The following is a 15,170-nucleotide window of genomic DNA, read 5'->3' on the forward strand; positions in this document are numbered from 1 at the left end:
CCTACGCTTTGTCCGATGAAAATCAAAATTCCTCTATTGACATTTATATTATACACTGAAACGTCTACTAGAACATGACACAGTGTATCAGAGTGCTGCATCTTGTCTGCAGGCATTGCGCATCATAACATATTTGTGATTAAGCTTGTAAAATCCACCCTGATAATCCCGTAATCTCTGAAATCATGTTGAGCCTCTTGTAAGGAAATACACCATGACTTTAATACATTGATGGAGCCCATTCTCAGTCATATCTGCTGTATCAATGAACTCCATGCATTAAGAACGTTAAAAATGGTCTCATTTTCTTTTACTAAAAGGATAAGTACGTCCCTACCTTGGATTTCCTTACATTTATCAAGGGAATTATATACAACAGATTTCACTTTAGAATGTCTGGCTTGGCAATGGCTGGTACATTACATCTACTTTCCAGCACTCCCGGAGTGGCTTACTTAAAGAGGAACTTCAGTCTGCTCACATAATTTGTAATAAAAACATCTTTGCCATTCTAAAGCTTCCCTTTCAACCACTTTGCATATTATTTTAAATATACTGCGATTCTGTACTTGCCAAATATGCTGCAGAAATCTCCCTCCACTGAGTCTGGCTGCAGCCATTTTAACTGTGGGCAGCTAAAGCTTCTGCCTGTTCACCTCCTGGATTCACACAGACACACAGAGGCACACCTCCATATTTGCAGATCTCATTGGCCCTCAATATGCCCTTAATGCAGAGTGAAGTGCACATGCTCTGAAGACGTGACGTAACGCGTAGGGATACTTAATATTCCCATCGCACACTTTCCTGGATCCGCTCTTGGGTTTGGGTGCTTGTAGCAACAACCAGCTGGATACTGCTCACATGCCCGACGAAGGGGCCCTGCGCGGCTCCGAAATGTTGCACTCTCTTTGTGTTGTGATCATGCAATAAAACATCCGTTTGGACACTATTTATGTCGCTCCATGGTGTGCTGGCAAATATTCCTACTGTAGCGCGTAGGGAATCCCGGACCAGAAGTGATGGCGCTCTTTTTGCGAGTGGCTAACATATGGAAAGGAACCCCGTCTGTCAGGGACAGCACTAGAGATAGGGACAAGTTCCAGAGGCGTAGGGATGGTGCAGAGACTGGCCCGGATTCAGATAGAGATACGACGGCGTATCTCCTGATACGCCGTCGTATCTCTGAGTTCTGTCGGTCGGATCTATGGGGCTGATTCATAGAATCAGGTTCCGCATAGATCTCCCTAAGATCCGACAGGTGTAAGTGACTTACACCGTCGGATCTTAGGCTGCAATTCCCGGCCGGCCGCTAGGTGGTGTTTCGTTTTTTTACACACAAAGAATATGCAAATGAGGATTTCCACTGATTTAGAAACGAATGCCCGGCCATCGCTTTTTTTTTACGTTGCTTGCGTTTGGCTTTTTCCGGCGTATAGTTACCCCTGCTATGTGAGGGGTATCCTATGTTAAGTATGGTCGTCGTTCCCGTGCCGAGTTTTGAATTTTTACGTCGTTTGCGTACGTCGATTCAGAAAAGAGCTGGACGCAAGTTACGCTCACGCCGAAACCAATGACATCCTAGCGACGTCATTTGGAGCAATGCACGTTGGGAAATTTAGCCGGCGGCGCATGCGCAGTTCAATCGGCGTGGGGACGCGCCTGATTTAAATAGTAAACTCCCCCTAGCCGCGGAATTTGAATTCCGCCGGGGGATTTACGATCCGCCGGCGCAACTTTAGAGGCAAGTGCTTTCTGAATACAGAACTTGCCTCAAAAACTTGCACCGGCGGATCGTAAATCAGATAGATTACGTGGATCTAAAGATCTACCCCCCTATGTCTACCTTCCAGGAAGCCTTCCCTTTTGAGTATGGACCAGCCAGACCACATTCCACTCCTCCATGACAGACACTGTCTGCATTTTCTGTTCTGCATCTCGTGGGTTCACCACTGTTTCATTTGTAAGTGGCGATGATCAGGTGTGCTCCCCGCTGGGCCTGTTGTTCTTGATGAACTGTTCTACAAGACACTGTTGCTGCCGAAATTGGACTGTGTGTTTTCTGCCTGCTGCACAATGCTACACCTAACCCATGCGTCAAGCTCGGCACATCAACATTGTGCTGATCTCAGTCGGACCGCACACCAGGCGCTGCGGTGCTGGACAGAATCAGCCCTAAGGGATCGTTCACACGGGAATGCGGTTGCTAGAAATCCATGTTCCGTGTGCAGGTCCAGTGCCGTCTTCAGAATGCAATGGGTTTGCAATCTACTGAGGGTCTCGATATATACACTGGATATATAGATCGCAAATGCAGTGTTTTTTTTTTTTTTTTATGTAGTGCATGTACTACTTTTGGTGCAACCCAATGTGATTTAAGCCCATCCAAAGGAATGGGCATGAATACTGCACACACTGAAAAGTGCCCTAAAGGAGGGAGAGCACCAGATTGCGCACAGCATGACCTTGCTTAATAGATAAAAGACAAATTATCACACTTGCAGAATAAAAACTTGATACACACTACATTAAAACATGATAGATAGCATAAGAGGCTGAAGCTCCTGAGAAATCCAATCAGACCGCCATGTAGAAAAGCTCTCCAACTAGTGCTGCAGATAGAGGGGAGGGTGCAGATGAACAATGACAGGATAGAACATGGGATGCCAGAACCATGCAATGTTCAGATGTATGCCAAAGAAGGCTGAGCAGATGACAGGCTGGGGCATGGTGTACCTCCACGTGTGTGTTTTAGGATGCTGCCCCCTTCATCAGAGCCTGGAACATGTGAGCAGACAGCTGACTGCTATTACCATTGAGCGTTATATTTCAAATGTTTGTTTTTATTATGTGGATCATTTATAATATACAGTATAAATAGAAGATTTAGATGTTGGACAAGACTGAGGCCTCGTACACACAACCGAGAAACTCGACGGGCGAAACACATCATTTTCCTCGTCGAGTTCCTTGTTAGGCTGTCGAGGAACTCGACAAGCCAATTTTCTCCATTCCCGTCAAGGAAATAGAGAACTTGCTCTCTTTTTGGCTCGTCGAGTTTCTCGACAGTTTCCTCAACGAAAATGTACAAACGACCGGTTTCCTCGGCAAAAAAATATCTCCCAGCAAGTTTCTTGCTGGTTTTTGCCGAGAAACTCGGTCGTGTGTACGAGGCCTAACAGGAAACAATAGTAATCTATGCACATAACCAGGTGTGTAGACCAAAACACCACAATAGATACACAAAATACAAGGGGGTTACAGCACAGATGACTTTCTAGATGGCTCCTATATCTACACATGAGATAATAAAAAGGTGTAACCACATGATAACCTTTAGGTTCCTTTACATTACATAAAAATCTCACAATTCCAAGTGTGACCTTGATCTGACTTTACATTTTCTGGACCAAAGTTGCATCAAAAGTTGGACCGAAAAGGTGCAGGAATCTTTTCTGAAGTTGAGGCGACTTCTGTAGTGTTTGTAGGATTGGCTCTCATAGAAATGCTTCGAACATCACATGTGCTGCAACTTGGGGTCTCACAAGTCGAGTCCCAAAAGTGTGAAAGGCGCCTTCACAGTTTGCATATATTGCAATACATGTTCAAGCTGATTACGTCAAAGATTTTAATATACAAGCAAAGTATAAATATACCGAATATATATATATATATATATATATATATATATATATATATACACACACACTATATTACCAAGAGTATTACACGCACATAAACTTTAATGGCATCCCAGTCTTAGCCCATAGGGTTCTATTGAGTTGGCCCACCCTTTGCAGCTTTAACAGCTTCGACTCTTCTGGGAAGGTCTAGGAGAGTGTCTATGGTAATGTTTGACCAGTCTTCCAGAAGCACATTTGTGAAGTCAGGCAGTGATGTGAAGGAGAAGGCCTGGTTCGCAGTCTCCACTCTAATTCATCCCAAAGGTGTTCTATTGGGTTGAGGTCAGGCCAGTCAAGTTCCTCCACCCCAAACTCCTTCATCCACGTCTTTCTGGAAGAATGGTCAAACATTCCCATAGACACACTCCTAAACCTTGTGTACAGCCTTCTCAGAAGAGTAGAAGCTGTTATAGTTGCAAGGGGTGAGCAAACTCAATATTGAACCCTACAGACTAAGGCTGGGATGCCATAAAAGTTCATGTAAAGGCAGGCGTCCCAATACTTTTTGTCATATAAAGTACACATACACATATATACACACACACACACACACACCCACACATACACACCATGTCATCTGTAAATAATTGGGTGATAGGCTCCCCTATGCTCTTTTGCTCTTTTAGTTTCTCTTGTCTTTAATCTTTCCAGCTCTATGCCGTCCTTTTATGAACTCATGCTCAAAACGAAACTGTACATAGATGCCAAATTTCTAGGATGTCCTACTAATAATTTTCATAGGGGAATGATTATTTGATACGTAGGACCACTTGGTAGTCCTAGCCTTCCATAAATACAAGGACACATACATCAATAAGATAGGCACATACACAAGTTTACTGTTGCTGCGTTTATTCCTGAAATAACCTCCTAATTAAGCCTATTGTGTTTCATGAATTTCAGGACTCATCATTTTTCAGTTCTGTACCATACTGTACCTATTTTTTTTTCTGTTTTTGTAAACCAGGTCAATGAACCGGCATATCTAAGGCTTGAGGGCACCGGGGTGAAGTCACCAAAGGCCAATCATAAAAAATGAGGTAGAGAACTTTGTACAGCGCCTGTCTCATGCAGGTTGATGAGCTGAGCAATACCGCGGTCAGCACCACGGGGAACAGCCTGCTGACTGAATCGTATTTCCATGGAAGCAGATGGCTTAGCCCTTACTACAATATTCCTGCTTGTCATAAGAAATGCAGGCTTTTAAAAAATCAATTTTGTAATATTAAGATGGACTGAAGTCCTACCTTTCTGTGGCCGGCTTCTGTTATTTTGGGGATGTCAAAGAGCTGTCCTGTATAATACTGAACTCCGGAGAATAAAATGAGGGCAATCGTATCTCCTTCCCTTTCAATAACCGACAGGATATCCTCCGTCCGCAGTGTTTCTTCTCCCTAAGAAAACAGGATTTACATTTCGGAAGGCATTTTATTATTTTATAAATAAATCGGTTTATAAATAAAAATATATTGTGTGTGTATAGTAAACAAAAAAAAACAAAAAAAATATATATATATATATATATATATATATATATATATATATATATAAAAAAAAAATATATATATATATATATATATATATATATATATATATAATTTATATAATTCTTATGTAGGTGGTGGTTGGTTGGGAGGGTATGCTGCTCTGGATTGGGAGAGAGACCTGCTGTGTTGCTATTTAGATGTAATTAAAGACATAAACGACATTAGTCATGTTGTAACATTATGTATGAATATTTAAATTGTCTTATTTATGTGTCTTTTTAGAGCTAAATATACAATTGGTTACTACTATTTTCCCCGAAGAAGCCAATGTTTGGCGAAACATGTAGGGACCACTGACTCGTAACCATGTCAGGCTTTCAATACCTTGGCCAATATTAAACAATATATTGTTGCTCTATTGATTTTTAAGCACCTTGACTGTATTGTATGTTATAAATATTTGTGTAATAAAAACTATACATTTTTAAATATTAATGGTAAGTTTTTTTTTTCAGGCACCATTATAATCCAAATTCCCACCCCCCTGCTTTTGTTATATTCGATACCTGGGATGAGGTGCCATATTTATTGAGGACCATTGACACTCCATTTACAATATATATATATATATATATATATATATATATATATATATATATATATATATATATATATATATATGTTTATGTATTTATTTAGTATAATTAACGTTTTTTTTTTTTTATGTAGAGTGTAGAGAGGTATTAGAACACCTGTCGTGTGTTTTATTGCCGTCTGTGCCCTCGTTAGGGAGAATCAACCTCTCTATTTGTCCTGTTTATTACCATTATCACCAAGAGTGAAAGAAAATCCCAAATTTTGGGTTGTCCCCAGAACAGGAACAGAGGATAAATCTTCCAACCAGGACACACGTTCTGGTAACCTTGGTGACTACCAAGGAATTCCCTCACTTTGTAGGGATTTCCTTTCACTTCCTGTTGTGGCTAAGGGATAGGAAGGGATGGTACACAGATGAAAAAAATAAAATGGCGGGTGTTATAACAACATGTAGTTGCAATCAAAGTGTATCTAAACCCGAAACAGAAATTAACTTATTAACTAATAAACGTATTTTATTACAGGCATGCAAATACAGTAGCACCGACAATGTACAAGGAACTTGTACATTAATATCAGTTACTGCCCTCAAGGAGTTAACAATCTAAAGGCCCTATCTTCATAACTCCCAACTTTTTGAGATGGGAACGAGGGACACCTATTAACAAAAGTACATAGGCATAGGGTACAACCCCTGCCACGCCCCCTTAACCTCCCTGGCGGTATGATTCTTTCTGGGTTTTTTTTAACAGAAAGGTAGGATTCTTTCTGGTTTTAGGTGCTGAAAGCGGTACAATAATTTTGCATGAAAATTTGGCGTTTTATATTGTAGGCCTGTAATTCTTAGGCCCCATACACACGGGAGGATTTATCCGCGGATACGGTCCAGCGGACCGTTTCCACGGATAAATCCTCTCGAGGATTTCCGCAGATTTCTATGCGATGGAATGTACTCACCATCGCATTGAAATCCGCGCCGAAATCCTCTGGCGATGACGTGTCGCGCCGTCGCCGCGATTATGACGCGGCGACGTGCGCGACGCTGTCATATAAGGAATTCCACCATGCGTTGAATCATTACGACGCATGCAGGGGATCCCTTCGGACGGATGGATCCGGTGAGTCTATACAGACCAGCGGATCCATCCGTTGGGATGGATTCCAGCAGATAGATTTGTTTGGCATGTCAGCAAATATTCGATCTGCTGGAATCCATCCCAGGGGAGAAATATCTGCGGAAACAGATCCGCTGGAGTGTACACACCATAGGATCTATCCGCTGAAACCCATTTGCTGGGATTTTTCAGCGGATGGATTCTATCGTGTGTATGGGGCCTTAGGAATAACTCACTTAAATCTGACCAAACAAGAGTCTAGTAGACATCACGGGTATGATAAAGTTTGAAACACAAAATCATAAATTATAATTTAATAAATAATTATAACAAATAATAATGCAATTATAATAAAAAAATATTCAATAATATAATCAAATCAAAAACACAGAAATTTGCTCAGTTGCAGAATTGTCGCTGTCATTATAATTTAATAAATAACTATAAATAATTATAACAAATAATAATGTAATTATAATAAAAAATTATTCAATAATGTAATCAAATCAAAAACACTGAAATTTGCTCAGTTGCAGAATTGTCGCTGTCATTACTTTTATTGTTTGATGACTAATTTCCCCACAAATCGCTATCGCTCAATTCTGCAAGTGATTCTAATTTATTATTGCTGTTTTCTAGCTGGTCTAAAACCACTTTTGACATAAAGGGACACTTTGTGGTTGCTATGGTTGCAATCTCCAGTTTCCAGGCAGAAAGAACAGTATTTATTATATAAAAGTGCATGCAAGACACTGGGCAGACCACTAGGGACAAAGGGGGTGTGTATTTATTTCATACAGTACTGTAATCTGTAAATGTACTGTGTATTTACTTTTTTGAATTTGGCCCGATCTCCGCCCCCGTGCGTCGTAACGTCGCAGGGAACGGACCTCGGCGGCACACAGGCACTGTGTGAATCGAGCTAGGAGACAGCTCGATCACACAGCGGGTAGGTTAAAGGAGAGATATACAAAAAAAATATTAGTTAAATCCACAAGTGCTTTTTTTCCCCCAAGACTATGCCTTTATACTGGCTCTAGAAATTTTTACAAATTAATCTATTAAGAAATTGGATGAAAGGTTTAGCTCTGGGAAACACTTTTCAAAAGATAAAAAGTAAATTTTCTATACAATTGTATAGATCAGACCAAAATGATGGACACATAAGGAAGGAGGGACAGGGGGACTTTGTTCCAGATCAGGGACAGTCCCTTAAAATCAGGGACAGTTGGGAGCTATGCCTATCTTACATACAAACACATGCTAGGGCCATTTTGAACTGAATCCAGTTCAGTTTTGGGCACCAGTTCTCAAAAAGGATATCAGGAAATTGGAGAAAGTGCAGAGAAGGCCAACCAAACTTGATAAGAGGCATGGAGGAGCTCAGCTATGAGGAAAGATTAGAGGAACTGAATTTATTCTCTCTTGAGAAGAGGAGAATAAGGGGGGATATGATTATCATGTACAAATACATAAGTGGTCCATATAGTGAACTTGGTGTTGAGTTATTAAATGTAAGCCCATCACAGAGGACTAGTCTCCCTCCAGAGGTGGTTCTGGCCAGCTCAGCTTTAAAAAAGGCCTGGGTTCTTTCCCAAATGTGCATAAAATAACTGGATAATGACATTTATAGGTAAAGTTGATCCAGGGAATATACAATTACCTCTCGGGAGATCAGGAAGGATTTTTTTCCCCTGCTTTAGCAAATTGGATCAGGCTTTGCTGGGGTTTTTCGCCTTCAACTGTGGAACAGGATTGTGTATATGGGATTGTATTTTTGTGTTTTTTTGGTTGAACTGGATGGACTTGTGTCTTTTTTCAACCTGACTAACTATGTAACTATGAAACCCACCAGCATGTCTTTGGAGTGTGGGAGGAAGCCAACATTCCTGCAATGCGAAATTGCTGTTTAAAAATAAATACCGTATTTATCGGCTTATAACACACATAGGCGTATAACACGCACCCTAACTTTAAGGCCTCGTACACACCACCAAACATGTCCGATGAAAACGGTCCGCGGACCGTTTTCATCTGACATGTCCGCTGGGATCATTTGGTCTGATGTGTGTACACACCATCAGACCAAATTCCCCACGGACAGAATACGCTGTGAAGTCACGGCGACGATGACGCTGCGACGTGCGCGCACCAGGAAGTTCAATGCTTCCACGCATGCGTCCAATCACTTTGACGCATGCGTGGGATTTCGGACCAGCGTACATGTCCGATGAGTCGTACTGACCATCGGACATGTCCGACGAACAGGCTTCCAGCGGACAAGTTTCTTAGCATGCTAAGAAACTTTTGTCCGCTGGAAACCTGTCCGCTAGGCCGGGAAACTGTCCGGTCGGCCCTACACACGACCGAACATGTCCGCGGAAACTGGTCCGACGGACCAGTTTCCGCAGACATGTTCGGTCGTGTGAACAAGGCCTAAGAGGAAAGTTTCAGGAAAAAAACTATCCACAGCCCCCTGCGTATAACACGCAGGCACAGTGTACCCTCTATTTTCAAGGTAAAAAAGTGAGTGTTATACGCCAATAAATACAGTAAATAATAATAATAAAAAAACAGGCATCTGGAGATGATAGTATCACCTCCGGAACAATGGCAAACCAATGCAAGTGTGAAAGCAGCCAAGCAGAGAGATAATGTGGTGCCATTTATTTTAAAAGGCCCCCTTGTGCACTATTACAGTAGAGTGTCAAAATGTGCATGCTGAGCTGCATGAGAAATAAAGGGCTGTGTCCATTTTTTAAGGTGCGCTGCCAGTCCATCCAAAATCAATTAGGCACCTTAACACAGCGAGTCTTAATGTGCTGAAACCGGGTGCATTAACACAAGTGTATTAACACATCGCATGGAGTGATGGGGCCTCTGGCTACGCCTACACCTGTCACTCTCTTTGCTAACGAGAAATGTAACCATAGATGACAATCATCTCATTAGAACCATTTTAATTTCAGTGCACTGCAAATAAGATGATCTCACAAGACTTTAAATGCCAGTGCAGCTTAATCCTTAGAGAAGCAACACATAGGCAAGCAAAAACTTAAAGCTGAACTCCAGGTATGGACATTTTTGCATAGTTGCATTGGTGCAGCTTGAAGCAATGTAACCATATATGTGTCATACCCGTGGTATCCCTCTAGAGCAGGGATCTCCAAACTACGGACCTCCAGCTGTTGTGGAACTACACATCCCATGAGGCATTGCAAAACTCTGACATTCACAGTAATGACTAGACATGTTAGGAATTGTAGCTCCTGATCAACCGGAGGGCCATAGTTTGGAGACCCCTGCCCCAGAGCATTGATGGTGAACCCTGGCATCCCAAATGTTTTGGAACTACATTTCCCATGATGCCTACCTACACTTCAGAGTGCATGAGCATCATGGCAAATTTTGTTCCAAAACATCTGGAGTGGCAAGGTTTACCATCACTCTACCATCACTCTACTCCAGTGATCACCACTAGCTTCCAGGTCCCATGCCAAGCTGCTGCATTCTAAACACAGGAGGCCCCTCAGTGGGCATGGGTGCCATTCAGGCAACACTCTGCAATTTCTCAATGAATGGAAGACATTCTTTGATTGAATAAAGTCAAGATTGTGATGTCACCACTCCACCCCTCCACCTTGTCCACCTTGTCCAATCAGAGAAGAGGCTTTGTCTTCATTAAAGGGGTTGTAAAGGTACATATATATATATATATATATATATATATATATATATATATATATATATATATATATATATATATATATATATATATATTTTTTAAATAATATATATATATATATATATATATATATATATATATATATATATATATATATATATATATATATATATATTTTAAATAACAAATATGTCATACTTACCTCCACAGTGCTGTTCATTTTGCACACAGTGGCCCCGATCCTGGTCTTCGGGGGACCCCCGGTGGCTGTCTCAGCTCCTCCCCACAAGAGCTAACCCCCTTCTTGGGAAGCGCTCTCCCAAGGGGGTTAGCTTACGGGCGAGCTCCTGTATGATACAGTGGTTGCTATAGCAGCCGACTGTATCACTCTGCCCGGCCCACGGGCACGCCGCATCATTGATTTGATTGACAGCAGCGGGAGCCAATGGCTGTGCTGCTATCAATCTCCAATGACGAACGGCCTGCTGGGGGAAACCATCATGGGAACGAGAACTGGAGTTTCATGGATTAGGTAGGTAAAATAGGGGGGCTGGGGGGCCCGAGATTGCAAGGTGTTTTTTCACCTTAATGCATAGGATGCATTAAGGTGAAAAAACACTAACCTTTACAAACCCTTTAAGAAAACACTAAGGCCATGTACACACGATCGGTCCATCCGATGAGAATGGTATGATGGACCGTTTTCATCGGTCCAAACCGATCGTGTGTGGGCCCCATCGGTTAGTTAACCTTCGGTCAAAAAAATAGGAACTTGCTTTAAAATCTAACCGATGGACGCCTAACCGATAGGTCAAAACCGATCGTTAGTATGCAAAAGCATCGGTAAAAAACCCATGCATGCTCAGAATCAAGTCAACGCATGTTTGGAAGCATTGAACTTAGTTTTTTTCAGCACGTCGTTGTGTTTTACATCACCGCGTTCTGACACAATCGGTTAATTAACCGATGGTGTGTAGGCGCAACGGACCATCAGTCAGCTTCATCGGTTAACCGATGACAGCGGTCCTTCAGACCGTTCTCATCGGATGGACTGGTCGTGTGTACGAGGCCTTAGTGTGCCTTGAATGGCACCTGTGCCAGGACCTGGAAGCTAGCCATGATCACTGTCTACTGTCAGTGTCTACTACAGTAATTTCTAGCTTCCAGAAGGATCTTCCAGGCATCAGTGGCGGCCCGTCCATAGGGACGCACGGGCGCCGCCCCCCCTCCCACAGTCACAAAAAAAAAAAACGGGCCCTTTAAGAACTTTTATTACAAATGTATGTTATTGTTGGTTGCCAGCGCTGCCTGGTCTATTCAGATAACCGGATGCGGGACGCCGGTTACCCGAATAGCGGCAGCTGGTTGGCTGAGGGGAACTGCCTATCAAAGCCAGCGGCTCTGATAGGCTTTTCTCCGGCTCTCAGCTGTCTATACTCTGAGCGCAGGAAATCTGCGCTCATTGTATAAGACAAACGGCCGTTTCAGCCAATCAGGTTCCCGGATTCTGGTTATCAGGAACCTGATTGGCTGAAGCTTCACCACAGCGGCAGAAGACATCGAGGGAGCACATGGAATCCTCAGGTAAGTGCTTTTTACAGGGAAAGGGGCACAGTGACATCATGGGGCACAGTGGTGACAAAGGGCACAGAGGTGACAATTGGCACAGTGGCATCATGGGGCACAGTGGTGACAAAGGGCACAGAGGTGACAATGGGCACAGTGGCATCATGGGGCACAGTGGTGAGTGACAATGGGCACAGTGGCATCATGGGGCACAGTGGTGACAATGGGCACAGTGGCATCATGGGGCACATTGGTGACAATGGGCACAGTGGCATCATGGGGCACAGTGGTGACAATTAAAGGGCACAGTGGTGACAATTGGCACAGTGGCAACAGTTGAGGGGCATAGTGGCTGCGTTTGATGGCATGGCACAGTGGTGACAATTGATGGCACAGTGGCTGCGTTTGATGGCATGGCACAGTGGTGACAATTGATGGCACAGTTGCTGTGTTGCATGGCACAGTGGTGACAATTGATGGCACAGTGGCTGCGTTTGATGGCATGGCGCAGTGGTGACAATTGATGGCACAGTGGTTGCGTTTGATGGCATGGCACAGTGGTGACAATTGATGGCACAGTGGCTGTGTTTGATGGCATGGCACAGTGGTGACAATTGATGGCACAGTGGCTGCGTTTGATGGCATGGCACAGTGGTGACAATTGATGGCACAGTTGCTGTTTGATGGCATGACACAGTGGTGACAATTGATGGCACAGTGGCTGCATTTGGTGGCATGGCACAGTGGCTGCGTTTGATAGCACAGTGGCTGCATGTGATGGGCACAGTGAGGCTGCAATTTTTTTTTTTTCGTTTGCGCCCCCCCAAAAATTTTGAGCACCAGCCGCCACTGCCAGGCATGGCACATGCATATTTACATTGGTTCAAGCTGGATGAATGTAACTATGCAAACCCACTAAGACCAGGCCTGCTCTGCCTACAAACATTTGTTAATAGGTGTCCCTTATTCCCATCTCAGAACGTTTGGAGGTATGCGGATGAACATTCCAGGAACTGTTGGTTTCCAAGCAGTTTTTGAGAGCCTGGTTCTCCATACTGCATTGAAAAGCATGAGTGTCAGGAAAGGTAAATACCCTCTTCCTTACAGGTATGTGCTTATGAATATTTGTAATGTGGCAGACATTTCTATAAGTATTCTGGAGATACTCGGAATCCACATTTCAGATATGAAAGTGTCTCACCATGGGGCTGATTCTCAGAAGTAATCTTTTGCTGCCAGTACATAAATTCTACATGAATTCTGTTTTCGATTTATTTCTCCATCGCATATAATTGGCCTGCCGGGAATTTAATCAAGCTTTGCAGTCAGAAATAAAGATGCAGTTCACACACCCAACTGAAATACGATGACCAATGTATATGCCCCTTTTAAGACCGCTTCCATAATTAAACAAACAGAAATTCAGTGAATGAAAGGGGCAGGCCAGGGATAGTCAAGCCGGGGAGAAAAGTGCTAGATGATGCTGATGTCCTCCAGACAGGAAATGAAGCAGGCTCTAATTTGCTGAAACCTTTAACCACTTAACCCCCGGACCATATTGCTGCCCAAAGACCAGAGCACTTTTTGCGATTCGGGACTGCGCCGCTTTAACTGCGACGTGGCTCCCAAACAAAATTGGCGTCCTTTTTTTCCCACAAATAGAGCTTTCTTTTGGTGGTATTTGATCACCTCTGCGGTTTTTATTTTTTGCGCTATAAACAAAAATAGAGCGACAATTTTGAAAAAAAATTATATTTTTAACTTTTTGCTGTAATAAATATCCCCCAAAAATATATAAAAAACATTTTTTTCCTCAGTTTAGGCCGATACGTATTCTTCTACATATTTCTCATAAAAAAAATCGCAATCAGCGTTTATTGATTAGTTAGCGCAAAAGTTATAGCGTTTACAAAATAGGGGGTATTTTTATGGCATTTTTCTTAATATATTTTTTTTACTAGTAATGGCGGCGATCAGCGATTTTTTTACAGTACTGCGACATTATGGCGGACACTTCGGACACTTTTGACACATTTTTGGGACCATTGGCATTTTTATAGCGATCAGTGCTATAAAAATGCATTGGATTACTATAAAAATGCCACTGGCAGTGAAGGGGTTAACACTAGGGGGCGGGGAAGGGGTTAAGTATGTCCCTGGGTGTGTTCTTACTGTGGGGGGGGTGTGGCCTCACTAGAGGAAACACTGATCCTCTGTTCATACATTGTATGAACAGAGGATCAGCGGTTCCCCCCCTGACAGGACCGGGAGCTGTGTGTTTACACACACAGCTCCCGTTCCCCGCTCTGTAACGAGCAATCGCGGGTGCCCGTCGGCGATCGAGCCCGCCGGGCACACGCACGGGAGTCGGGGCGAGCGGGCGGCGGGCACGCGCCCCTAGTGGCCACTCAAAGAGCCGCCGTATAGCTACGGGCTCTTGCCCAGGAGAGCCGACCTGCCGCCATATAATGACGGTGCCCGGTCGGCAAGTAGTTAATGCACACTGTGAGAACTTCACAGCATGCAGTGAAGGCTTTCACATTCAATTGTCCGCACATACAGTGCATCAGGGAAGTTTTCACAGCGCTTCACTTTTTCCACATTTTGTTACAGTCTTATTCCAAGATGGATTAAATTCATTATTTTCCGCAAAATCCTACAAACAATACCCCATAATGACAATGTGAAAGAAGTTTTTTTTAAATCTTTGCAAATTTATTGAAAATAAAAAATTAAAGAAAATCCCATGTACATAAATATTCACAGCCTTTGCTCAATACTTTGTTGAAGCACCTTTGGCACCAATTACAGCCTCAAGTCTTTTTGAGTATGATGCTACAAGCTTGGCACACCTATTTTTGAGCAGTTTCTCCCATTTTTTTTTTTTTGCAGGACCTCTCAATCTCCAACAGGTTGGATGGGCAGCGTCGGCGCACAGCCATTTTCAGATCTCTCCAGAGATGTTCAATAGGGTTCAAGTCTGGGCTCTGGCTGCTCCACACAAGAACATTCACATAGTTATCCGGTAGCCACTCCC

At 43.0% G+C, this 15,170-nt stretch overlaps 1 protein-coding gene across 1 annotated transcript in view; it reads right to left on the reverse strand.

The window, feature by feature from the left end:
* The window catches only part of KYNU (kynureninase), a 161,279-nt gene that overhangs the window by 53,683 nt on the left and 92,426 nt on the right, over positions 1-15,170 (reverse strand). The window contains exon 8 of the mRNA XM_040358039.1: positions 4,931-5,077. Within this exon, the coding sequence (XP_040213973.1) occupies positions 4,931-5,077 (147 nt within the window). The remainder of the gene's footprint in view (positions 1-4,930; positions 5,078-15,170) is intronic.

The sequence above is a fragment of the Rana temporaria genome, chromosome 6 (assembly GCF_905171775.1).
Source record: "Rana temporaria chromosome 6, aRanTem1.1, whole genome shotgun sequence".
Taxonomy (NCBI): domain Eukaryota; kingdom Metazoa; phylum Chordata; class Amphibia; order Anura; family Ranidae; genus Rana; species Rana temporaria.